General features: G+C 38.5%; 2 protein-coding genes across 3 annotated transcripts; one reads left to right on the forward strand and one right to left on the reverse strand.

Annotated features, from left to right (window-relative positions):
* Window positions 1–10377: 10377 nt before the first annotated feature.
* Window positions 10378–20702, forward strand: LOC127420359 (protein RCC2 homolog). 2 transcript variants are annotated; one of them, XM_051662576.1, is made up of 13 exons: window positions 10378–10569; window positions 11206–11420; window positions 11523–11616; window positions 14559–14699; window positions 16165–16296; window positions 16418–16506; window positions 16628–16742; window positions 16830–16996; window positions 17405–17585; window positions 17668–17773; window positions 18933–19005; window positions 19094–19171; window positions 19265–20702. In XM_051662576.1, exons 2-13 carry the CDS (start codon window positions 11217–11219, stop codon window positions 19367–19369), a joined length of 1485 nt encoding a protein of 494 aa, XP_051518536.1. In that variant the 5' UTR covers window positions 10378–10569; window positions 11206–11216; the 3' UTR covers window positions 19370–20702. The 2 variants fall into 2 exon arrangements, with proteins under 2 accessions (XP_051518536.1, XP_051518537.1); XM_051662577.1 differs by lacking the exon at window positions 10378–10569 and adding an exon at window positions 10853–10985.
* A 1014-nt stretch (window positions 20703–21716) lies between these two features.
* Window positions 21717–22932, reverse strand: LOC127420105 (60S ribosomal protein L22-like). Its single transcript, XM_051662101.1, has 4 exons — window positions 22876–22932; window positions 22441–22551; window positions 22033–22157; window positions 21717–21906 (listed from the first exon to the last, which is right to left on the reverse strand). Exons 1-4 carry the CDS (start codon window positions 22885–22887, stop codon window positions 21762–21764), a joined length of 393 nt encoding a protein of 130 aa, XP_051518061.1. The 5' UTR covers window positions 22888–22932; the 3' UTR covers window positions 21717–21761.
* Window positions 22933–26919: the final 3987 nt, after the last annotated feature.

A 26919-nucleotide genomic window follows, 5' to 3' on the forward strand; every position in this document is an offset into this window, starting at 1 on the left:
CCAACATAAATATTATATCCTATTTAAATCTGACAACCTATGTAGACAGTGACAATAATTTTCTTCCTGGTGATTGACAGAAGCTGGCTACATATTTAAAATAATACAAATAAAAAACATGGTTCATTAAAAATATAACACTATCTTTTTGCTGAAAAAGCAATTTTTTGACCAGCCTAAAATCTGTGAAAAGCTGGAGACCATAAAAATATGAGACTCAAAGCCTTGCCCACCAATAAACTGGGATAGCAACTTTTGTCCTACTATTGAGGCAGAAATATTATCTAGGATTGCAAAAATAATGGGTTTTTATGAAACTTATAATCTGCCAATTTTAAATAAATAAATGCAGTGAAATAATTAACCATTTCATTTCTACGAAGTTTCTGCAAAATATGTCAAAATTAAAAATAAAATAATATAATTCAAATTTTATTTTATTTTCATTTTCAGTTTAATTAAAAACTAAAATGCAATTGATGATTTGACATTCCATTTTTACTGCAAACTTGAGGCAAGACTGCCAATATTAAAATTAACAGGCAAAAGTGAAAAAAATATTCCAAAGCATTTTGATCTTTGAACCTTCTAGCAATTACATTTTAATTTTAGAAAGATGAACCAATAAATTAAAAACAAATGGTGTTTTGATTATCTTTCAGTATTAAAAATTGAGGCAAGGAAAATAAAAATCACAGAAAAACAAAAACAGAAACGTTTTGATTTTTCAATGTGTTATGCGTACTAGACCGCTGTAGGCAAAACACGCATGTGTCACCTACACCCACACTTTTTAATTAATAATGTTTAGCGTGCTCTTGAGACATCTGTTAATTGGATGCAATGTCATATAAAAGTCCAAATATGTCCTCATGCTCCCAGAGCAGAGAAAAGCACTCCTCAACGGAAAGAGCACTTTACAGTTTTGCTTTGGGTCCATGATAATCTTGTTGTCTTCATCATATGGTTGCATCACACTTTTTAAAGGGAAGCAGGCTTTTGTTTTCTAATTTATCAGCTAATTTTCTAACACTGGACATCGCTCTGTCAAAAACTGTGCTATTCCACAAGGAATTCCACACAGCAGTTGGATCAAAGAAAGAGAAAGGGGCCACTAAAACAAAAAAAGCTAGACGCAGTGTCACGAAAAGAGCACCCTCGAGAGCAGACATCGAGGGTTAATTTAACTTAATTAATTAGTTGTTATTAACATAGCACGGGCTTTACCTTGGTCATCCTTACCCATCAGTATGAGCTTCTGAGCACCCACAGGAAGTCGCATACAGCAGAAAGTGTGACTCCATTGAACTGACTCAATTTAGACATCTTAATAAAGAAAAAAATCCACTTGGCTCAAAAAATTTACCTCCTCAGTTTAAAAGGCATGACAACTCTGGGTATAACAAAGGAAAGCTAAAACAATAAGCCTATAATATATGAAAGCTAAAATAGATGTCAGGGTCAAAACGCTCTAAGCAGATCCACATGACAGTGGGCACTCTCGTTTTCATTTGGTTACGCTTCAGCACAATTAAAACTTGCACAATTGCTAGTGCAAGCATTAGCCCTCTCAAACCCTGATTATATTCCTGAGACACAAAAATAGAACCGTTTATTTCTACTCTAAATGCAGCCATAAATTATAATTATTCAGAAATCAGAGATTTTTGGTTCAAAAAGTAACAATGTAGTTTGAATCAGCAGCAGGGTCCGAAATTAACTTTTTAGCCCACCAGTCAAGGTGGCTTGTAGATTAAAACATTTACCAGCCAGTTAGATTTCTTATATTTATTATTATTATTAGTGGATTTTACAGACATGAGAGACATAAAAAAATACAGTATGCAAGTTTAAAGAGAACTGCTTTTTTAAAGAATTATATATTGTTTTATTATTTATGAAATATTTAATTGCCAGATAGTCCATTTATAATTATTTTTCTGATTATTTATTAATTACAACAAAACTAAATTTGTATTTTAAACTACATGTTGTAATATGAATGAAGAGTAAGTAACTCTCATGAGTCTCATGAGTAACACATAACATACAGATCTTGGTTTATTTGGAGTGAGTCAATTAATTCAGTCAGCTACAACTGATTCATAAGTCTTTTTGTTTCACTAAATACAGTCGGCTCATAGATTTACTGCTAACTAGGGATGTCCTCATACCATTTTTTTTAGAACGATATCAACAGTTTATTTCAATGTTATCATCAAAAATGTGTTTAAATAAATTAATATAATCAAAACTTTAATAAAAAGAAAATAGAAGAATTCATTTTCAACATAACACTATTATTTTTATCAAATGAGGTGGTTTTATTCAGAATCTCACAGCACAATCCAAAATACATCATTTGAGTTATTTTTGTCAAATAAAGTGCTGCATGGCAGAGCATCACAGGTGTGAGACGTTGCTTAAATATTATACAATTACTATTGATTTATTATAATTATTATTAGTAGTAGTAGTATTACAGTGAATATTACTTAACTATACAGTAGTGATATATTTCTGTGGTACTTTTTTCCATTTAAATTGAGCTTTTATTTTAAAGCCCTTTCCATTTTTGTGTTTTAACTGAAGTTTTCACCTACAGAAAAGCTGGTTGCTACATAACTCAAAATGATTATTGAACTGCAAACAGCTGCTATTTAATTAAACAAATATGTAGTCTGAATGAACTGAATTAGCGCTCTGTTCGCGGTAATCTGCTACAAACAGAGTCGTGTGAGTGTGAGCCACGGAGCTCGTAAGAGCAGCCGGCTTCAACACAACACCAGTTCCACACAAACAAGTACATGAGCGCGGTATCCCTACTGCTAACTGAGACATTTGATAAGCAGCAGGACTAGCTAATGAGAGCCGATCCATGTAAAGACCTGCAACCTTACTGACTGAAGACCTACAGAACCCCCTTGATGACAAAACTGGAACATGTTACATTATTTTACAAGCTGACACAAACTAACAAAAAAGCACCCGCCAAAGTGGCATATGACACCGCAAAAGCCAAATAAAACATTTACCCGCATTTGGTGCTTATTGGATGTTTATTCTGGACCCTGCTTAGCAGCATGTAATTGTTTTTTTTGTTTTTTTTATCCCCTTTTCTCCCCAATTTGGCATGCCTAATTCCCACTACTTACTAGGTCCTCGTGGTGGAGTGGTTACTCACCTCAATCCGGGTGGCGGAGGACAAGTCTCAGTTGCCTCTGCTTCTGAGACAGTCAATCTGCGCATCTTATCACGTGGCTTGCTGTGCATGACACCGCAAAGACTCACAGCATGTGGAGGCTCATGCTATTCTCCGCGATCCACGCACAACTTACCAAGCGCCCCACTGAGAGCAAGAACCACTAATCGCGACCACGAGGAGGTTACCCCATGTGACTCTACCCTCCCTAGCAACTGGGCCAATTTGTTTGCTTAGGAGACCTGGCTGGAGTTACTCAGCACACCCTGGATTCGAACTCACGACTCCAGGGGTGGTAGTCAGCGTCAATACTCGCTGAGCTACCCAGGCCCCAGCAGCATCTAATTTAACAATTATTTGTTATTTGAATGGCATCAAATGACAAAAATGTTTAAAAAACACCAGATAAATGTGACGTTTATTAGAATGGACACAGGGTCTAAAAAGGTTAGATTAGAACGCAAATTTGTCAAGTTCTCACCTGAAATATGAAATATGCGGCATCTGATGGCTGTAAGCACTTAAATTTGGCCAAAACATTAGTGCAAAAATTAGTTAAACTTTGGGTATCAACTTTCTGTGTAATAGTTTAAGCATAAAACATGGAAAAATCAAGCAATATTTTGTTTTTGTTTTCCTGTGAATTTTCTTTTCCTTGCCGCAAAGGAGAAAAGTTAAAATGACTCTTTTTCTTTTTCGATGAAATTTTTTTTTATTGATTCAACCATTAAATATATACATAGCAGAACACACATATACGTAATCAATATACAACCCCCACTATCCACCCCCAATCCCCCACCCGACCCCCAACAACACCCCAGTGGTCACACAACCATAGACACACAACAAAAAGAATTTAATTAATTAATACAAAATAAAAATAAAATAAAATAAATAAAACAATTACACACATAAAACCCCTACACCTCTCTCTCAACTGTCCCTCCCCGAGAGCCCTCCAAAAAAGACAGATATCTGCCCCACTTCTTCGCAAACATGTCCAGACTCCCCAGGCTTCTGGATACCCCCTCCTCAAGAGCTGCCACTCTGGCCATCTCTGAACACCACTCCTGAAAAGGGGCCGCTCCAGCCGACTTTCAACTCCTCTAAGTGATCTGTCTGGTGATCATAACACTAGATAGAACCCAGTTTTTCATGTGCTTATTCTCCAAATTAATGACTGCCCCATCTCCCAAGATACAGAGTCTGGGGCAAAATAAAATTTGAGAGGCCAAAACCTCGCACATAAAACTCTGAATCCTCATCCAAAATTCCTGCATCTTAACGCATCCCCAAAAGACATGGGTTGTGTCTCCATCTTCTAATTGACATTGCCAGCAGGTGGGCGTGTCTTTAAGATAAAGCCTATGCAATCTAGAAGGGGTCCAATAGACTCTATGTAAAATCTTAAATTGCATGAGGTGAACCCTTGCGTCTCTGGATGCAGATTTGACATTTTTTAGAATCCCAGCCCACTCTCCCTCCTCCAATACCAAATTTAGATCTTTCTCCCATAATCTCTTAAGAGAAGTTGAAGTTCCGTCTCCCAGACTCTGAATTAATAGGGAGTAATACACCGATGCCTCATGACCTTTTCCAAAAGCAGTAATCACCTCTCCCAGAGTGTCTGCCGCTTTAGGAGGGTGTAAACCACTCCCAAAAACAGTACAGAGCAGGTGGTGCAGCTGTAAATACTTACAGAACTGAGATCTAGGAATCCCAAAAAGTTGAACCAAATTTTGAAAGGATCTCAACACTCCATTCTCATACAGGTCACCAAGTGTAGTAACCCCGCTCCCAATCCACTCTGACCAGCAAAAAGGGGACTTGTTGATGCATAGTTTGGGGTTCAGCTATATGCTCGAGGCAACATTTAAAAAAATGTCAGAATTAAACAGTCTGGACACTTTAGTCCATACAGAGTTCAAGTGTGAGATAATGGGATGTAACTTAGCTTCTCCGATTAATTTGATAGAAAGGCTCTGCAGTGGCGAATAGGGGCAAGAACTTCCTGTTCTATACAGAACCAGGAAGGGGCTCTCCCAGGTGGAAGTGACCAATGAGCCAAATGTCTGAGACCGAATGCATAATAATAAAATAAAATCTTGGGTAGGCCTAGCCCACCTTTGTCAATCGGCCTATGTAACTTATTGAAATGTAATTTTGGATGCTTACCATTCCAAATGAAAGACTTTGCTATGCTATCAAATTGCTTGAAATAAGAGAGGGGGACATCTACAGGGAGAGACTGCAGTAAGCAATTGAATTTTGAAATACAATTCATTTTAATAACATTAACTTTCCCAATCATAGATAAGTGTAATGAAGCTCACCTGCCCACATCGCTCGAAAACCGTTTTATTAAGGGGTCAAAATGAACTAATTTGGTGGGAATAAAATACCCAAATACTTAGTGCCCTGTCTATATCCTGAAAACTTAGAAAAGGAATTAATAATTCTGTGGAGGCAAGGCATAGATCTACTGGAGTCAGAGACAAATAATAAAATATAATCTGCGTAAAGCAAGAGTTTATGCGCCATACCTCCCGCCACCACCCCTGGAAAATCATCCTCCTTTCTTATCGCGGTTGCTAATGGTTCCAGGGCAAGACAGAACAATAATGGAGAAAGAGGGCAACCCTGCCGGGTGCCCCTATCCAAAGTAAAATAATCTGAAATTAGTCCATTTGTTTGTACCGCCGCTACTGGGTGTCTATAAAGTAACTTAATCCATCCAATAAACGTACTCCCGAACCTGTATATTTCCAAAACTTTAAAAAGATAATCCCATTCTACCATATCAAACGCCTTTTCGGAGTCAAGTGAGATGGCCACGACCGGAGATTGTTCATTCGCTACTGACCACAGGATATTGATGAGATGCCTAATGTTATCAGAAGAGCTACAGCCCCAAATAAACCCCAACTGATCTATATGTATAAGTGATGTCATAACTTTACTTAATAGATTAGCCAGAATTTTTGACAAAATTTTTACATCTAACTGGATCAGGGAAATTGGACGGTAACTTTTACACTTGCTTGGATCTTTGTCCTTTTTAAGAATCAGACTGATCCGGGCTTGTGTCATGGTTGGCGGAAGCTTTCCATTCTTTAATGATTCAGTATAAACTTCTAGCAAAAGTGGAGACAGTTCTGTAGCATAAGATTTGAAAAACTCAGCAGCAAAGCCATCAGGCCCCGGAGACTTGCCTGTAGGTAAGGCCTTAATAACCTCGCCAAGCTCCTCCAAGTTTATCTCAGAATCAAGATATTTTTTTTTGCTCAGTCGTCAGTTTAGGGAGTTCTAATGGTTCCACAAAGTTTCTAATATCTTCATCAGTAGACGAAGATGTAGAACTATAGAGATCAAGATAGAATTCTTTAAAAGCATTATTAATATCAATGGCCAAGGTAAATATTTCACCACCAGCAGATTTCACTGAGGGAATGGTAGAAAAAGACTCTCTCTGCTTTATATATCTAGCCAAAAGTTTTCCTGCTTTGTCCCCTGACTTAAAGTATGACTGTCTTCCCCTGAATAACCAAAACTCCACCTTCCGTGACAAAATAGTATTATATCTGTATTTCAATTGGGTCAATTCTCTGAGGCCATCGGATGACAAACGGCACTTCAGCTCTGCTTCAGCATTTTTAATATTTCCTTCCAACTCCACGAGTTCTCGTGCTTTGGATTTTTTGATGAATGAGGCATACTGTATGATCCGACCCCTAAGAACTGCCTTAAGTGCCTCCCAAGCCACGCCCACAGAGGATACTGAGGACCAGTTGGTCTCCATATAAACATTGATTTCAGCCTTTAGCATTTGTTGTAAATCAGGATTGTGCAAAAGGGACACATTAAGCCACCAACTATAGGATTTATTTTTCTCTGTATGTGGCATCACCTCTAAACTCACCAGGGCATGATCTGAGACTAAAATGTTTCCAATTGAGCAATCAAAAACAGATGAAATGAGGGACTTGGATATAAAAAAAATCTATTCTAGAATACATTTTATGGACTGATGAAAAAAATGTATAGTCCCTACCAGATGGGTTCAAAAGTCTCCAAATATCTGTAAGACCAAGATTTTTACACATCCTGTGAAGTGTCAGTGCTGCTCTAGGGGGCTTGCACACTTTTGCTTCACTATGATCAAGGACTGAGTCCATCAAAAGATTAAAGTCTCCTCCCAAAATTATATCATGAGGGGTGCCATTGGCTTGCAACATCCCTTCAAGATCTATAAAAATGCCCTGATCATCAGCGTTAGGTGCATAAATATTAGCCAAAATCAACCTTTGCCCCTGAATTTCTGCTAAAACAATAATGACTCTTCCTAATTTATCATTAAACTGTTTGAGACATTTGAATTGTAAATGTTTATTTACCAATATAATGACTCCCCTGCTCTTACTTGAGCCAGCACTAAAGAAAACATGTCCACCCCATATCTTCCCAAGTTTTTCAGCTTCCTGCGGGGAAAGATACATTTCTTGAAGAAACACTATATCATATTTCTTATGTTTAAGAAAAGTAATAACCTTCCTTCTTTTTATGGGGTGCCCCAACCCATTCACAGTCCATATGGAGAGAGATAGTACACTCATATTAACATTTGACATATTGATATAATAAATAATAAAAAAAAAAACTGTGTGTCAAAAACAAAATTATACAGACCACATTTCCCATTAGTGAAACAATCAAACCCCGAACTTCCCCCCCGAACAAAACAAACAGAAAAAAGAAAAACGTGCGCATTAACCCTGCGCACGAAAGTGCCAACCGGCGTCAATCCCTTCAAACTCAAAAGGTTCATGAACGCCCACGAGCCCCCACGACAACTTTGCCATCGGATTGCTCAATTTTGCCTCACATATTTGTGAAGCAAAATTACATAACATCAAATATTTTGTAAAATAAACCCCAGCCAAAAAGAAGAATGAACACAAAGAACATGTACATTAATTCACAGAAGTGTTTTAAAGGTGTGATCTTCCACAAAACAAATTTCAGCTGATATAAAACCGTTCAGTTTCACAGATAGACAAACAAATGTTCAGTGAGCCAGCTGTTATGAGTTCAGCGGATGACGTAATCATTCCAATGTCCCGTAAACGGCACAAGTTCCAGCCGCTAGGCGGAGCCAACACAAAAAGAAACTAAACTGACATCCCGGTTCCCCGGATGGTCAAGTCAATTCACTTGGAGGCCGCATAAAAGTATATACCATGACTTACTCAATCCGTCAACTTTATAAAAGACATCCTTTGTGTGAGCATGTAGATATTTTGCGGTCATCCGTAGTGTCCACTCTCAAACTGGCCAGGAACTTCAATGCAAATTTAATCTTCTATCAATGCAAAAGCTTCTTTAAGGAAAGTGTTATTCACAAAACAAACTCCAGCCGCTCGGCGGAGCCAGCGCAAAAAGAAACCAAAATGACGCCCAGCTTCCTCAAAAGCCAGAGTAAATACAGCGAGTCGACCCACTCACATGAGAAACATCCAATGGTTTACTCACCCATTGATTCAATAAAAGACATTGCCTGATTGGGGCATGTAAATACTTTGCGACCGTTCTTCGTTTCTATTCTCAGTTTGGTCGGAAACATTAGAGCAAATGAGATTTGAGAGTTTCTTGCATTCCTTGAACCGATCGCGTTTCTCTCTTGTCGAACTCGCAAAGTCCGGAAACAAGAAAATATTATGATTCCTCCAAGAAAGCTTTCCTTTGCTCCTCGCCTGGCGCAACACAAGATCTTTATCGGATGACCTCAGAAATTTGGCCAGAATCGATCGGGGCCTGTCTCCCTCAGCAGATCTGTGAGCTGGGACTCTGTGAGCTCGCTCGATTTCCAGCTTGTGGCCTGTTATGTCGAGCAGACTCAGGAAGAGCTCATCTAGGAATTTCACCATATCTCTGCCCTCCTCATGCTCAGGAATTCCAACAATTCTGATGTTATTCCTGCGGTTTCTATTCTCAAGATCTTCAAGCTTTTCAAGAATACGTTCCAGATCAACTTTGGTCGCGGGCGGATTAGCGGTTAATTCCCTCTCCGAAGACTCCAAATAACTGATTCGTATCCGACACTCTTGTAACTAACTCAGAGAATTTTATTTCCATCGCCGTAATCGATCAACGTATTACAGCGAGATCCTCCAAGTCAGCAAGAACCTTCGTCAACATCACCGACATGTTGGACAACTGACGCTGGATCTCCTCTCCCGCCGCGCCATCTAAAGCGAGTCCCCGGACTGTAGGCCTGTCGGGGCTTTCATCCTGAACACATAAGTGTCTTTTAATGTCTCCAGAGCCCGATGATTTTGACTTCTTTGCCAAGTTTTACCTCAAAGAGCAAATGTGTAACTGGGTGTAAAGAATTTCACCAACTTATAACATGAGAATAATAAAAAATTTAGCAAAGTGCGCAGAGCTCGTCGTTCACACGTCTGCTTCTTGCATGGCGTCATGTGACCTTAAAATGACTCTTTTTCTAAATTTTCAATTTTGGAATATTGAATGATAAAAATGAAAAACAAAAAAACTGTTTTTCATGTATTGGTTTCTCTTTCTAAAATTACAATTGAATTACCAGAAGGTCCACGGACCGAAATGGTTAATGAGGTTTTAATTGTTATTGTTATTGCTGCATTTCTTTGTTTAAAATTGGCAGATAATTAGCTCCATATGTTTGAATTATAACAGTAACGAGACTTATTACCTCCACATCAGTAGAGGGCGCAATATAACGCCCTTAACAGGACTCACAATTTGTAGTTTGATCACCATCCTCGTGGTTTTGTTTTGTGGACTACATGCCCCCTGCCATGAAAGTTGTATTAATGTTTTAATGGAACATCTTAAGCTAAATTAACATTGTCAAAAGATACAGAGAAAAAGACCTTTCGAGTTCTACTTTTAACCCTTTCATTCAAAGAAAGACAGGTAAACTTACATTTTTTTTAATCAAAGTGATTAAACCTTTCCCGTACATCTTTTCAATTAATAACTTTAAAATCACTTCAAATATGCATTTTTTTCTTTCTTTTGATTTTATACTGGAAACTCGGCGACCGGCGCATGCAGATGTGTGAAATGTAATGCCCAGTGTATGCAGCACCCACGTGGTTTGATCGTGAGGTCTGCGAGTCTTTTGTTTCGAATCAATCAAAAAAAAAAAAAAAAAACGAGGAAGACGGACACACATAAGTAGAGCATCTGAATCAGGAAATCTATAGGCACTTATATAATAATCGCATCTTCCAGTACAACAGACGAAGCCACTCAACGTAGCACATTTATATTCCGTTAACTTTGATATCCGTATTTAAGAAGAGGGAAAAAAGTTTTCTCCGGTGAGTTATAATATATTCGGTGTTTATGATTGCGGCTTCGGATGCAAATGCAGTGTAGCATGCTAACGCAGCTGCGCGTTCATCATATACATTTACAAACATTGTGGCTTTTTAATTTACGCACGGTGCGGCGTAGCTTAATTATTTACACTCTTTTATGAAACAGTGCAGGTATAACACGTGGGTTAGGGAATGGTTTAGTTACCGGTCCGGTTAAAAAAAGAGGGGTGCTTGTTGGCTAACCGGCAGCTGCGTTATAAAACATAACAAAGAAACAAACGGAGACTGACAGACGCGCTGCTGCTGATTCTTTTGTTACAGTACTGCTAGTGTGTTAGCATAGCACAGGACATCTGTCAAGAGCACTGCGTCTTTAACACCTTACATGTATATATTAACATATAAGAACATTTAAGGTATATGCCTCGTGCATACAAATGTATGCCTTGTTTTCTGAAGAATTCTTTTGGCTGCGAGATATTTGGGAATATTCCTGGAGATTTGAATGTCATTTACTTAGTTTGTTATGGCGTCTTCGTTTGGATACTCATTTAGCTCGTTTTACTGTCATTTAAGTAAAATTACAGTCAGAACCGTAAACAGCTGCTTGCTTTTTACTTTTTGTTTTAAATGTAGGATTTTCTACTATGCCACGCAAGAAGGTGACAGATGTGTCTGGCAACGGTGGAGTGAAAAGGAAAAGAGGTGGCGGCAAGAAGAAGGACCGAGAGTTTAGCAGTGATGATGAGTTTGATGACTTTGAACAGGAAAACACCAAGAAATCAGGAAAGCCAGCAACTAAAGCAGGTCTGCAGCCAGTCACTGTGGCTGATGATGTGAAGGAGAAGATTGTAAGGACATTCATGGCTCTCATTGCTCCCTTTAAATGTCAGCATTTCATACAGTATTGAGTTAATGGACTGTTGATGGAATTCTTGCTTTTTGGTGTGCAGAAACTTGAGGTTCCCAAAGTCAAAGGTCAACTGCTTGTTTTTGGAGCCACCAACTGGGACTTGATTGGCAGAAAAGAAGTGCCAAAACAGCAAGGTATGACCATGCTTGACAAGAAATATTTGGGTTGCAATATACTGTAATTTTAGGAAACTAGTTTCACCTGAATTAGCTGTATTAATCCGTTAATGGGACACACCTTAGGAGGTCTTAATATTAAGATGCAGATATAATGACCTCACCTGACTGGTATGCACTGGTATACACTGACTTACTAACACTTAGACCCTGTTTACACCTGGTATTAAGATGCATTTTGGGAGATCCGATCATAAGTGGATGGCCCTAAATACAGGTGTAAACGGGTCCAAAACATTTTGTGCTTGGATCACTGAAAACATACGGAGGAAGTCAAAACGCATGTGACTGCATTGGATTTAAAGGGTTACAATGCAAGTAAACAGGTGCCATTAGACTGCTGGCTATTTGACGGTCCAAAAGGCATATTTAGGCAGCATAAAAGTAATCCACACGACTCCACTCGATCAATTATTGTCTTCTGAAGCAAATCGATAGGTTTGTGCAAAAAAAATGTCAATAATTAAAACTTTATTAACTTTAAAAAAAATTGCTTCCAGCAGTTGACACGTCAGTGACAGAAGCGCAATGGCGCATTCACGCGAGAAGTTGGAAGCGCACACTTTGTATACAATAGAGGAACGAACGTCACTCGAGAGTTAGGTCATTTCAAACAGCAATACAGTGCTGGCCGGAAGCAACGATTTAAAGTTAAAAACATTTTAATTATCTATTTGTTTCTTCCGCCAACCTATCGGTTTGCTTCAAAAGACATTAATTTAGCGACTGGAGTTGTGTGGATTACTTTTATGCTGCCTAAATATGCCTTTTGGACCATCGAATAGTCAGGAGTCTAATGGCACCAGTTTACTTGCATTGTATGGACAAACTGAGCTGAAATTTGTTTTTTTTTTAAATCTTCACTTCGGTTCTGCTGAAGAAGAAAATGTATACACATCTGGGATGGTTTAAAGGTAAGTAAATCATGAGAGAATTTTCATTTTTGGGTGAACTAACCCTTTAAGGTGTAAACACTCATCCTACCTGATGTGTAGTGGAGTGGTGTAGATAGTGGTGGAGCACCACCCACTTATCTGTCAATCAATTACTATGCTAAAGCAAGAGTTTTAAACTTGCACGGTTACGTACAGCTTTAAAGAAAATAACAGTGTGATCTGAAAATGTGAAAAGGACATACATATGCATTCACAAGATTTCACAGAACTTCTTCAATGTGCCCATGCAGTAACACCGATCTTGTAAGGCACATCCAAAGCTTAGTTCATTACAAGTAAACCTTTATAACAACTAAGAATTCTACTCAAAATATCACTTTCTTTTTTCCTGGGAGAATCCATGCACTTTTTTGCAATTCATGATGCAGTAACACTCTGACACGAGACATTTGAACATCCAGGTGTAAATGTTGATGTTTTGCCTGACCGATAGACCTTTTTCAAAAAATGTGATGACATGTTTCCGCCTTATCAGTGTAAATCTTGCCATTTTTTTTATGATACATTTTATAAATATTGAGTGTAAATTTATAACATTACACTTTGTGTTATATTGCCCTGGAATTAGTTTTAAGAAACGAATTACCACAGCTGCGAGGGGGTTTCTATTGCAGCTGCTGAGAGAGTGACAGTAAATTTGGCATCTTCACCCATTTTTTGGTCTTATTCCACTGCTCTCTACTTGAACGTAATAGTGGATGTTTTCTTTTGGTCTTGGAGCGAATGGGTACGTTAAAATAATATTTGCTGTGATCTCCCATTCACCGCTGTCGAAGTTTACCCTGCAAACGTTTACTTCCGCATTCCAAAACCCGGATTGTGAAAAAGGTCTGTTGTGATTTAATATCCTGGAATATATTTTAATAAAAGGTGTAAACAGGATGTTTGACTGTAAGCACAGAGATTTTAACTGTAAAGTAATCCAAACACTTGTGTTTAGGCAAATCATAGGTGTCTAACAAGTCAACTTTTATTTATTAATGCTATTTGTTAAGAGAAGCATTATTAATACTATTGCTCAAACTATTATTTTTGAACAAACTCCTAACCTTAAAGGTGCACTCAGTAACTTTTGTCTTTGTTTAATCTTGGTCTTACACTGATACATAGTGGTTTGGATCAGTAGTTTTCAGTTTCAGATGTCATTTTAGAAATTTAGTTTTCACAGTCAGCCATGATTATTTTAATCCATGAACGAGTAGTATTCGGCTGGTCATGTGATTCTAACATGGGAGCCCCCATGTGCGGACCCTCTTCATTTAGAATAAAACTGCTTTTATAAGGTTACTGATATGACTGGAGTCTTCATTTTAATTTGAGTGGTCATGATTTCCTGCATATATTGCAAATTACAATTCATGTCTTTAGGAGTTAAACCTTTTTAATGAGAAAAAAAATTATTGAGTGCACCGTAAGTAATAAACTTTGGCTCATTTTAATCTTTCCTGCACCTCGTGTGCTATGGATGTGAATGATGCTTGAAATCATGCAATCAGACTTGAGTTTCTACTATTCATATCTACAAACCAGAATATTGGAGACTTGTGGGTGTACCCTGTCGAAGTGAGCCAGTAAACAACCTAGCAAGCAAACACAACTCATTTTCTTCAGAAAATGTAAAAATTTAGTTCACATTACTATTTTTACAAGTGCATGCATGCTGACTTTTCTGCAGTGAGTTTAAACACTGCATTTGTTTACCTTGAGCATAATGAATGAAACTTTTGAGGTTGTAATAGCTGATGAAGGTCATATTCTTCAGAATAGTGAAATGTTTGAGCATCTCACACAGGAAACCTGAGGCACATCATCAACCAGGTGCAACTAATTAAATGTTCAGTCAGTTTGATTTTACTCTTAAAATAAGAAAGGGGAAGTGTGTAAACTGTAGTTAACCAACTGTATCCTACATCAAATTTGTGCGTTTTGTGTGTGTTGTTGCAGCTGCTTACCGGAACCTTGGGCAGAATTTGTGGGGGCCCCACCGCTACGGATGTCTCGATGTCCAGGTTAGCTGTGTGGTGTCTGGACCCTGTGCTGCCCACAGTCTCCTCATCACTACAGAGGGCAAACTCTGGAGCTGGGGTAAGTGTCCACACATAAGCAGACTTTCCCATATTGCAGAAGGATTCTCATTAAGCCCCCATAAACTTGTCAGATATTGTAAATCATTCAAGAGGAGTCATCATTAGCATACAGGTTTTGATGCACCTGACAGGTTTCTTTGAGCATATCATTGATGAAAAGATTTTTTTTCATAAAGTCCACAACCCTTTAATCTGACCCTGAATGTTCTGGCAATTTATGGACAATGTTTCAGTCTGTGTAAACTGATTCATGTAACTTAAAACTAGTGATCATAAATCATATAAATTTATGTGAAATTAGTAGAACTTCACTATAATTTTGCCTGGACAACAGGTTCCCCCTGGCTGATGTAGCAATGTTTTTAAGAGGTAAACCAATAGGAATTGACTCTAGACTAGTGCTTTTATTGGTCAAATAATAAAGGTGAAGTGTGTAATTTTTCGATGCTGAAATACTTTTTTCGATTCCATCTTAAAATGCAGAGACAACTGTAAGTAAGACATTGGTAGGTAGACTCACAAGAAAAGTGTTAACATTGTGTCTCTGTGGCACTATCAAAACATTGCTCTGTTTGAGAATCCCAACCACCCAGACATGGCAACATTGGCTCAACCAATGGCGTGAGTTTGGGGTGGGACTAATGACAGACAGGAGAGTGTTCGGGAAACCTGATTGGCCACTGCGTTTCCAATATCAGGCCGAATGAGGTATGTTGTAAGCTAACAAATGCTAGTGTGTGCCAGGGCCAGCTACGTTCCCTCTGTTACTTCCGGGGCTTCATCACGTTTCCTCGGGGCCAACGGCCAAGCACCTTTGGCCTGCCGATTATCCTTGAAGCCAAAGAAGGCCAACTGGGGATTGAGATGGGTCAGTGTCAAAGGTAGAGTTTAGCTGAGTCAGGTCAGAGGTTTCAGCACGATGATACTCATTTTCCAATTTTTCATATATAGCTACCAGCTTACCTCAACAGAGAATGGAGAATAGGCCATACTGGTCAGTCGACGAAATAGGGGCTCTTCTGAATATTTGGGCTGATGAAAATGTGCAACATTATGAAAATCAATTGTGTCTGCCGAAAAAAAGACGTAATTAAGTATATTGTCGCTGAACTTACCAAGTTGTGTATTCAGAGCACAGTGTTCATTTCAAGGGCTAGCTAGTCTCCACAGTCTGAAACCTCAGCTTGAGCTTCCCTCTTGCTTGTGAAACGGGCAGGGTGTTTGACGCCAACACCAAGGCGAACTAAGAGCGGGTTTTACGGCAATGTTGCGGGCTATTGGCCTGGTGGTGGGAATGCAGATTGATTTTGGTCTCGCGGTTCCGGTTGACCAGTTGATAGCCCTTGCTCACACTGGCCCAATGGTGGAAAAGCGGATATTGAAAACTATTTTTGCAGTTCCGAAGGGTGCAGAATTTACACACACTAGCTTTAAATCTTCATAGTTTTCCTTCTGTCTCTCAGGTCGCAATGAAAAGGGGCAGTTGGGGCACGGGGACACTAAACGATTGGAGGCTCCAAAATTAGTGGAAGGACTGGGGGAGGAAGTGATTGTAGCAGCTGCCTGTGGTCGGAACCACACCTTGGCTCTAACTGGTAAGAAGTTGTTTGCAATATATGTCGCATTGAAGAGTTTCTATCCTATAATTATTGCCGTAATTACTTATATTGGAGGTATGATATTAATATTAGAATTGTATTATGCTTTGTCTAACAGAAAATGGTACTGTGTTCTCGTTTGGTGAAAATAAATTGGGGCAACTCGGTCAGGGCAATCAGACAGATGCTGTTCTCAGCCCAGCCACAGTAAGACTCTCCCTGATATACTGTTAATCTTATTTAACACACCCACTCAGTGGGGCTGTACTGTTACACGTACATTGTGTTTTGAGCATTTCACAAAACTGCTGCAATTATGTCCCTACAGATCCAGTACAATGGGCAGCCAATAGTTAAAGTCTCCTGCGGTGCAGAGTTTAGTATGATAGTGGACTGTAAGGGGAACCTTTATTCTTTTGGTTGCCCGGAATATGGCCAGCTTGGTATGCAAAAACACTATTCAACTGTAGTTCTATTTACCAAATATATCAGTTTGGATTATTCACTTTTTTTTACCTTGTATCCAAAAGGGCATAACTCAGATGGAAAGTTCATTGCCCGTGCCCAGCGCATTGAGTTTGACTGCGAGCTGATCCCAAGACGGGTGGCCATTTTCATTGAGAAGACCAAGGACGGCCAGGTGCTTCCTGTGCCCAACGTCGTAGCTCGGGATGTTGCATGCGGGGGCAATCACACAGTGAGTAGCAAGTCTGTTGATCGTATTACAAGTCCTTATTTCAAAAAGTGAAAAAAGAATAAATTATGCACAAATATGAAACCAAGCAGAGGTTTCACAGAGCTTACAATGAAAATAATTCCCTGCTATGAAATTCTACTTGGATATAAATTGTATATACGTTTATATTATTTTCTTGGTAACTTTATAATAACTTTCTTTTTAAAAATGCTAACATTATGACATTATTTAATGCTTATCAGAACATTAATGTTCATTTAAATAGTTCTTTCAAATACAAAAATCTATACGTTTTATATATCGTCTCCGTGGACCTTTTGCAGTACCTTCATAAACCCCTGATTGAAAACCCTAGACATAATTGTACTTTAATTCCCATGAAGTGTCATAAATATTGCTCCCATGCAGCTGGTGCTGGATTCCCAAAAGCGTGTGTTTTCTTGGGGATTTGGAGGATACGGGCGACTAGGCCACACAGAACAGAAAGATGAAATGGTCCCACGGTTAGTCAAGCTCTTTGACTTTCCTGGCCGTGGAGCAATCCAAATATATTGTGGCTACCAGTGTTCCTTTGCAGTGTGTGAAACAGGTAAGCATGTACTTCATCACTGAAAAGGACATAACCTAATACACATAACCAGTGGTTTACAATGCTGCTTCTCTTTTCACAGGAGGTTTGTTTTTCTGGGGAGTGACAAATACTTCTCGTGAATCCACCATGTACCCCAAAGCTGTGCAGGACCTGTGTGGATGGAAGATACGCAGTCTGGCCTGTGGGTAAGTATAGGCCCTTTTTTTCATTCTGGAACTTCCACCAATCTCTGAATTAGTCACGTGCTGCTCTCTCCAAAACTCCACCCTCCAAAGAAAATTCTTGCCCATAAGTCTCCATCTGATGCATCCTCGATATTCGGCCTGATCAAGAACACATCCGGGTAATTTTATGCATTCTCGTTCTTGAGGATTGGAATTGAACTTCGGCAGTGTATGATGTCGAACGAGTCCACGAGAATGTAATAACACAAAAGAACGCACACTGAGAAACAGCTATTTGTAATCAGAGATGGAGCAGGAGAGCAGCAGTGTGTTATATCAGTGTTGTCAAAAGCAATGGCAACAAAATAGCGTTCTCGCATGACAAACTAACAACTGCATAAGTAGGTGAATATGGAATTTGACTTCAATGATCCGCAACTACTACGCTCTCAGCTTCCTGTTTTCCATATATGGGCTGCTCTGTGAATGCGCAAAACCATTGACGGACAGAAAGTGCTTCAGTCAGAGACTATTTGGCCCGAGACGGGGCACTTGGATGAAAATGAATGGGAGAAATTAAAACGCCCAGTGTAGCGGATGTAAAAAAAGGAAGTCCTGCCTTACAAGTAAAAGAGCCAGTCACCTAGATACAGACATCGCCTGTCAGTCAACTTGAGAATGTGCTTGTGCATTAGCTGGACCAGCTTGACAAATAGTGTTTGTTTTTTTTACGTAATCTTGAGCTAAAGAAACACAATTTATGAAACCATCGTTGTCATATTTTACTGCTGATTTGAAATATGTTATTTGATCGTAATTTTGACCAACTGTTTTTGGAGATTTTGGAATTCCCGTTTGAGTAGATAGGAGCTGTACTTTTATGCAGCTTGTGTTCATAGAAAATAGCTGCCCGGGAGCATTCCCAAGATGATGGCCGAGTGATCTGACTTGCCTTGCAAGGGACTTTGCTTCATTTTATTCGAATTGGCTAAGCAATTGATCTGACTGAGACTTGCAGTCACAGTTTAGTTTGTTTACACAGCCTAGGGTTGTCACAGAGATTTAAGGGAATGCGGACTTTTTCTGTATACCATTTCACAAAAAATTGTTTGCAGCACCTATAATGTTTGCAGAATGTTCATCTTATGTGGTCATTAAGTGTTTACTCTGACACTCACAGGAAGAGCAGTATTATCATAGCAGCTGATGATAGCACCATTAGCTGGGGACCATCTCCCACATTTGGAGAGCTGGTATGTTCTTTTTTTTCCCCCCCTTCTAAAATTGAATAATTATAATTATAACCAAAGTCAAGACTAACCAGTAGTTGGTATTTTGTAGGGCTATGGTGACAACAAACCCAAGTCGTCCACCACTGCTCAGGAGGTTAAAACTCTGGATGGGGTGTACTCAGAACAGGTGAGTTTTGCAGTTAGAAATGTAGCTCATATCATTACAGAATTCTGTTCACTCAAAGGTTTGGCTGTGCAACTCACAACTTTGTTGTTTCAGGTGGCGATGGGCTATTCGCATTCTCTGATTATTGCTCGCCAAGACACGGAGCAGGAGATGGAAAAGCTCAAGAAGCTGCCTGAATACAACCCACGCACACTCTGATTGGATACAATCTGTTAATTGTTCAAATTTTCTCCAGGGCTTTTTAAAATGAAATGCCTCATCTGGGTTTTCACAGTTTGGTTGGGATAGAATTTTTCTTTTTTAGGGCATCAAATTAAATTTTGAAAGACAAGCCACATTGGACTGAAGTATGAAAGGAATTCCACTGGATCCATCCCCTTTACTTCTACATTCCTAATGGAAGCATTTTTGTTTTTGTTTGTTTTGTTCCATAACAATGACTGTGAGATCCTTGTCTGCTCTCTTCCAAAAACTGGTGCTAAATCATTCTAATGTTGACTATCAATGGGCTAATGTTTCACTAAATAGATAAACTCACTTCATTCTTGTGCCTTTTTAAGTGAGGTTATTCCAATGACAACTCCTCACATGTATTATGGGGCACTTCACCTTTTTAAACATCACTTTCATTACTTCCAGCTCTACACTATTGTCATACATAAGAACAACTTTTTCCTGAAGTTGAAAGAACATGTCATCTGTAAGATTCTTTGTTTTATTTTTTCAATCTAATCAAGGAAGTATTTAAAAATTTCGCAGTGCAAATGAGACATCATCTGTGAGATTTTTTTTAAAAGTAGTAAACTTAAGCAGTGCTCACTTTTCTCTAAATGAAAAGCATTAAATATTGCATCATCTTCATGCCCTTGCCTTTTGTAGTATTGTGAACTACAGAAATACAGTTCTCATGTGTTGATGTTAGCATGATGTGGAAATAATGGACTTGATGTTGAGAAGTGTACGATTGTCCCATCAATTGGGACCACAATGTTCTTTACAGAGTATGCATAATTTCATACAATATGTTGAGTACTGTGCTGCCACTTTGTGTTCACCTGGGTTTAAACTGTGAGCACATTGTTACATTTGTTATCTTTCATAAGCTGTACTCAATTCCATCCACAGTTTGTGGGCAAGCAACAAGCTTATGTGTTTTATGTTGTATGAAAACGAGAGTTTTAAATTTTGTGTACTTGAAACAAGTTCATTTGTTTTGGCAGTGAATGTCCAGGAACTGGAATTCCAACTCCTATTTTGATTTGTAAAATGTTTTTTTTTCTTCTTAATATTAAATAAAGGTTCATGTAAGTTGGTATATGTTGTCTCATAGTATTTTAACCCATGTACCATATCCTTAAAAGGTTCTCCTCAAAAATTTTAATTCTCTCATGATATCTAAAATGTGTATGATTTTCTTCTGTAGAACAAAGATTTTTAGAAGAATACCTCAGCTCTGTAAGTGCACACAATGCAAGTGAATGGTGATCAGGCCTTTGAAGCTCCAAAAATAAAATAATGTCATTATAAACAATCCATAAGACTCCAGTTGTTTAATCAATATCTTCTGAAGTGATCCTGTTGGTTTTAGTTGAGAACAACCAAAATATAACTTCTCACTGTACATCTTGACATCGCAGTCTCCTAGGCGATCATGGTTTCAAGATCGATTACACTTCCTATAGCGTCATCTAGTGCTCTGCGCATGCGTCAAGCATTAGGAAGTATAATTGAGCTTGAAATCATGATTGTGCCCATAGACTACAATGGCAATATGTACAGGGAAAATGGACTTACATTTTGGTCTATTCTCACCTAAAACCAACTGGATTGCTCCAGAAGACATTAATTAAACTACTGGAGTCTTATAGATTGTTTATTCTGGCTTTATCTCCTTTTTGGAGCTTCAAAGACCTGATCACCATTCACTTGCATAGTATGGACATACAGAGCTGAGATCTTCTAAAAATCTTTGTGTTCAGCAGATAAAAGTCATACACATCCGTGATGGCATGAGGGTGAGTAAATGACAAGAGAATTTTGATTAATTTACAAGTGAAGCATTCTGAACATTTATATGTTGCCAGTGATTTTGCAGCTGAGCCTTTTATAAAATATCTAATGTTTGTGGTAAAGTAGTATGGATATAAAGGTGTGCATCCATTTAGCACTGAATATGTAAAAAGATAAACCTGGTCATAAAACTATAAAAGTTGTTGTGGCAAAACTGAGAATTTCCTCACTTGAACCACAGAAAAGCACATGCCGTTTTGGAATGAGGGTGTTGTTGATCAACACATTCTTATCTACATAAAGTAGGCAAATATGATTACTGGGATACAACAGATTAAGGATCAGCATTCTTAATTAAAGGACAAAGGCTAGTGTTAGGAAAGTATATAATACGTTATTTATACCCTTGATGTCAAATTCAGTCATTGTTTTCTGACTGACTCAACCATCAATATGTTTTTTTAATTCGTATGCATTACCTGAAACATATAACAAGAACCCTGGATAAAGAAGTGCATCTGGACATCTTAAACTGTAATTTGTATGTGAATTTATTCAAATGTACAAAAAAGGCAAGCATTTAATCTTCGTCCTCCTCCTCTTCTTCATCCTGGTTGATCTGGAAGTAGCGAAGCTCATAGCTTTCCTTAGTGTTAGCCACAACACGCAACCAGTCTCTAAGATTGTTCTTTTTCAAGTATTTCTTTGTAAGATATTTCAGGTATCTACGAAAAAGATGAGGACAACACAGATGACTAGTTGGATAAAAACTACAGAAATTACAAGAACAAAAAGTTTTATATTAACTGGCAGAACAATTAACCTATGCAAATGCTGCAAAAGAAACATACCGCTTGGAGAAGGGCACCTCAGAAGAAACTGTGATTTTGCTCTTGCTCCTTTCAATGGACACAACTCCACCTCCCAGATTTCCTGCTTTTCCGTTCACTTTGATGCGCTCCTGTAGGAACTGCTCCTGTGACAAGACATGCACATGCAAAGTAAAACACAACTACAAGTAAAACTACGTAAACGATAACTCTACCCATTGTATCTCTGCTGTAGTTTGAACAATACTGCATGACAAAAGTCTGTTTTTCATTTATTAGCATTACAAGTAACTGGTCTATCATTTTGTTTTTAATACATAAAGATTAACATGAGGCGCTCATGAGCCGTTTTGCTGGCAGTATTAAAATAATCACATTATATCGATAATTTTACATAATCAGGCGCTTATAAAAAGTTGATCCACTTACAAAGTTGGCAGCATCCATGATGCCATCTTCCACAGGATGGGTGCAGTCCAGCGTGAACTTCAGAACCTGCTTCTTCTTCTTCTTTCCACCTTTAGAGCTCGTCTGCTTCCTCTGCAATTCAAATATACAGTCTGAAATGTGCACACTCAAGTCTTGTGGCTACGACAGTCATGCCATTCACTTAAAAACATCGAAACGATCAGCGCAAGAGTGAATAAACTACCCGAAAGATTGAATTAAAGGTGCTGTAAAAACACGTGAATGTTTAACGGGGCATATTTAATGATAACATCTTTTTTTACACCATTGATTAGTACTTCGGTTATTTTAATGACAGCACCATTGATTCTCAGGTAATCCCCTGCTATTTGTGACTATGAAACTGAAAGAAAACGTTTATCATTTTATCCAGTAGTTCCTTATGACCAAACTTACGATAGGCGCCATAGTGTGAAATTACGTCGAAAGGGAGAACCAAGACCGCTCAATCGTGACGTAACAGACTGTGTTAATCAAATGTTGATGTAGTCGATGTGTTCGATCTGTCTGTGGTTGAATACTTACTCTTTGCCTCAGCTATGAGCAGGTGTACAAGTTTTGTTTTTAAAGAAAATGATATGCAACTTTTCGATGTATTGAATCCTCAAAAGAGCAGGAACATAAAGATACCTCAGAACTGATTGCTATTTTCCAACACATTCAGGCCCAAATAAACATTTTCATGTTTGTTTGTTTTTCTTCAAAATATTGCTTTTGTGTTCAACTGTACAGATTGTATAACTCATGAAAATAACATTGAAAATAGGAACAGCATTAATCGGACATTTCATTCTTAAAAAAAAATGTTGACTTTCCGACTTAAAAATATTGAAATTTTTCCAATTCAGTTAAGTTCACTTTTCAACCATGAAGACTGAGGGTAAAAAAAAAAAAAAAATTCTCCCCCTTTTTCTCCCCAATTTGGAATGCCCAATTCCCAATGCACTCTAAGTCCTCGTGGTGGCATCGTGACTCGCCTCAATCTGGGTGGCGGAGGATGAATCTCAGTTGCCTCCTCGTCTGAGAGTGCCAATCCATGCATCTTATCACGTGGCTTGTTGAGCGTGTTACCGCGGAGACAAAGCGCATGCGGAGGCTTCGCGCTATTCTTCGCGGCATCCACGCACAACTCACCACATGCCCCACCGAGAGTAAGAACCACATTATAGCGACCATGAGGAGGTTACCCCATGTGACTCTACACTCCCTAGCAACCGGGCCAATTTGGTTGTTTAGGAGACCTGGCTGGAGTCACTCAGCATGCCCTGGATTCGAACTCGCAGCTCCTGGGGTGGTAGTCAGCGTCAAGACTCGCTGAGCTACTTTTAATTATCTTAAAAGATTAATTCAGACGAGCTGTTCAGGTTGTAGTCCAAAAACCCAGAAGAGAATTTGCCATGGGCTCCCTCTGGGTTTTCCTATGGGTTTTTATAATGGGGTTTTGCAACTTCAGTAAAATAAGGTCTGTTGTACACATTATCTGACAATATGTGGACATTTTGTTCTACAACATAAATTACACAGTCATGCCTCAAACATGTGTAACCTTTAAAATTCACGTATGAGGTATGAAAGTGTTTAATTTAAAACCCATAGGAATATCCTGGCAAATTTGACTTCCGGGTTCACCTACAAATTAACGTCACGGCTGAACAACTCTAAAGCATCACAAAACAAACACCACTGATTAGACTAAAATCAATAAATTATACCATTAAATCATTTTTTTTTTTAATCAATAAAAATCTTTAACATGAACATTAAACAATGTAACACAAATTACATATTTAAATGAACCATGTAAAAAAATTACAGTTAAAATGTAAATGATTAACTTTTTCAACATGGTTGGAAAATCACTATACACACATTTGAGCAGCCTCTTCTTCCTCTGATCTTTGCCCTTGGAAGTTATTTTCCACAAGATTTTGTATTTTCAAAATACATGTTTTTAACATTGATAACACCAATGACATGAAATCAGTAGACAAATATTCTTTTTAAATTATTAATTATTGCATTTTTGCACACTTGTTAGGCCTTGCACTAACACTTGACCTAAATACAGTGGCATGCAAAAGTTTGGGCACACCTGATCAAAATTTCTGTTGCTGTGAATAGCTAAGCGAGCAAAAGATGGCCTGCTTTCCAAAAGGCTTAAAGTTAAAGATGACACATTTCTTTAATATTTTAAGCAATTTTACTTTTTTATATTAATCTTTTACAGTTTCAAAATAACAAAAAGGAAAAGGGCCTGAAGCAAAAGTTTGGGCACCCTGCATGGTCAGTACTTAGTAACACCCCCTGGCAAGTATCACAGCTTGTAAAAGCTTTTGGGGCAGTGGTGGCTCAGTGGTTAAGGCTCTAGGTTACTGATCAGAAGGTTGGGGGTTCAAGCCCCAGCACCACCAAGATGCCACTGTTGGGCCCTTGACCCTATCTGCACTCTGACCCCAGCTTAGCTGGGATATGTGGAAAAAAAAGAATTTCACTGCAAATGTGTGATAAATAAATATAATTAATTAAAATTAATTAATTTTGTAGCCAGCTAAGTGTCTTTCAATTTTTGTTTGGGGGATTTTCACACATTCTTCCTTGCAAAAGTCTTCTAGTTCTGTGATATTCTTGGGCCGTCTTGCATGCACTGCTCTTTTGAGGTCTATCCACAGATCTTCGATGATGTTTAGGTCAGGGGACTGTGAGGGCCATGGCAAAACCTTCAGCTTGCGCCTCTTGAGGTTGTCCATTGTGGGTTTTGAGGTGTGTTTAGGATCATTATCCTGTTGTAGAAGCAATCCTCTTTACATTTTCAACTTTTTTTACAGATGATGTGATGTTTGATTCCAGAATTTGCTGGTATTTAATTTAATCCATTCTTTAATCTACCAGTGAAGTGTTCCCCTGTGCCACTGGCATCAACACAAGCCCAAAGCATGATCGATCCACCCCCTGTGCTTAACAGTTGGAGAGGTGTTCTTTTCATGAAATTCTGCACCCTTTTTTCTCCAAACATACTGTTGCTTATTGCGGCCAAAAATTTAGATTTTAACTTCATCAGTCCACAGGACTTTTTCCCAAAATGCATCAGGCTTGTTTAGATGTTCATTTGCAAACTTTTGATGCTGAAATGTGTGGTGAGGATGCAGGAAAGTTTTTCCTCTCATGACTCTTCCATGAAGGTCATATTTGTGCAGGTGTCGCTGCACAGTAGAACAGTGCACCACTACTCCAGAGTCTGCTAAATCTTCCTTAAGGTCTGTTTGCAGTCAAACAGGTGTTTTGATTTGCCTTTCTAGCAATCCTACGAGGAGTTCTCTCTGAAAGTTTTCTTGGTCTTCCAGACCTCAACTTGAACTCCACTGTTCCTGTTAACTGCCATTTCTTAATTACATTATGAACTGAGGAAACAGCTACCTGAAAATGCTTTGCTATCTTCTTATAGCCTTCTCCTGCTTTGTGGGCATCAATTATTTTAATTTTCAGAGTGCTAGGCAGCTGCTTAGAGGAGCCCATGGCTGCTGATTGTTGGGACAAGATTTGAGGAGTCAGAGTATGTATAAAACTTTGAAATTTGCATCACCTTGCCTTTCCAAATGATGATTGTGAACAAGCCATAGCCCTAAAAGCTAATTAAGGTCTGAGACCTTGGTAAAAGTTATCTGAGAGCTCAAATCTCTTGGGGTGCCCAAACTTTTGCATGGTGCTCCTTTCCCTTTTTTCACTCTAAAATTGTACAAAATAAAAATAATACACTAGTATTGATTCAAATGTTGAAAAGAATGTTTCATCTTTAACTTTATGCCTTCTGGAGATCAGATCATCTTTTACTCACTTAACTATTCACAGCAACAGAAACTTTGACCAGGGGTGCCCAAACTTTTGCATGGTGCTGCTTTCCTTTTTTTCACTCTAAAATTGTGCAAAGCAAAAATAATACACTAATCTTGCTTAAAATGTTGAAACTTTATGCCTTTTGGAGATCAATTCATCTTCTACTCACTTAACTATTCACAGCAACAGAAATTTTGACCAGGGGTGCCCAAACTTTTGCATGCCACTGTAACTGTAAATGTCATAGAAGTGGTGAACCAAATGAAGGGGACAAGCGTTTTTCAGGCAGTTGACAAATTCAAATATATTTTCTAAAAAATGTGTAAAACAACATAGAGTCAAACCATTTCGTATTATTTAATAAAAGGTAAGGTTAAAGAATGAGGACTTTTAAATAGGGTTTCTTGACTGTTTGAAATCTTTTTCATGACTGAAAAGTCAAGGGACATGTTTAGCACCATATGTTGAAAATGACCAACATGTTAGTTTAGGTAATATGTTAGTTTAGGCCTACTGTGTAATCGTAATTCTAGTTACCAGGGGGTCTATTTTTGACAGACAATGGCATCTGTTTTCTTGTGCAATCAGGGTCTGTGTATTCTGCCCCCA

This window comes from Myxocyprinus asiaticus, chromosome 29, assembly GCF_019703515.2.
Source record: "Myxocyprinus asiaticus isolate MX2 ecotype Aquarium Trade chromosome 29, UBuf_Myxa_2, whole genome shotgun sequence".
Taxonomy (NCBI): domain Eukaryota; kingdom Metazoa; phylum Chordata; class Actinopteri; order Cypriniformes; family Catostomidae; genus Myxocyprinus; species Myxocyprinus asiaticus.

What these genes read in the sequence shown, in the direction of transcription:
- LOC127420359 (XM_051662576.1), top strand. Translation starts at nt 11,217, where the DNA reads ATGCCACGCAAGAAGGTGACAGATGTGTCTGGCAACGGTGGAGTGAAA. An exon ending in CTTTGCAGTGTGTGAAACAG is followed by an intron (nt 17,586 to 17,667) that starts GTAAGCATGTAC and finishes CTCTTTTCACAG; the next exon opens with GAGGTTTGTTTTTCTGGGGA. An exon ending in ATGGGGTGTACTCAGAACAG is followed by an intron (nt 19,172 to 19,264) that starts GTGAGTTTTGCA and finishes TTGTTGTTTCAG; the next exon opens with GTGGCGATGGGCTATTCGCA.
- LOC127420105 (XM_051662101.1), bottom strand. An exon ending in TCATGGATGCTGCCAACTTT is followed by an intron (nt 22,158 to 22,440) that starts GTAAGTGGATCA and finishes GTCTTGTCACAG; the next exon opens with GAGCAGTTCCTACAGGAGCG. An exon ending in GAGGTGCCCTTCTCCAAGCG is followed by an intron (nt 21,907 to 22,032) that starts GTATGTTTCTTT and finishes TCTTTTTCGTAG; the next exon opens with ATACCTGAAATATCTTACAA.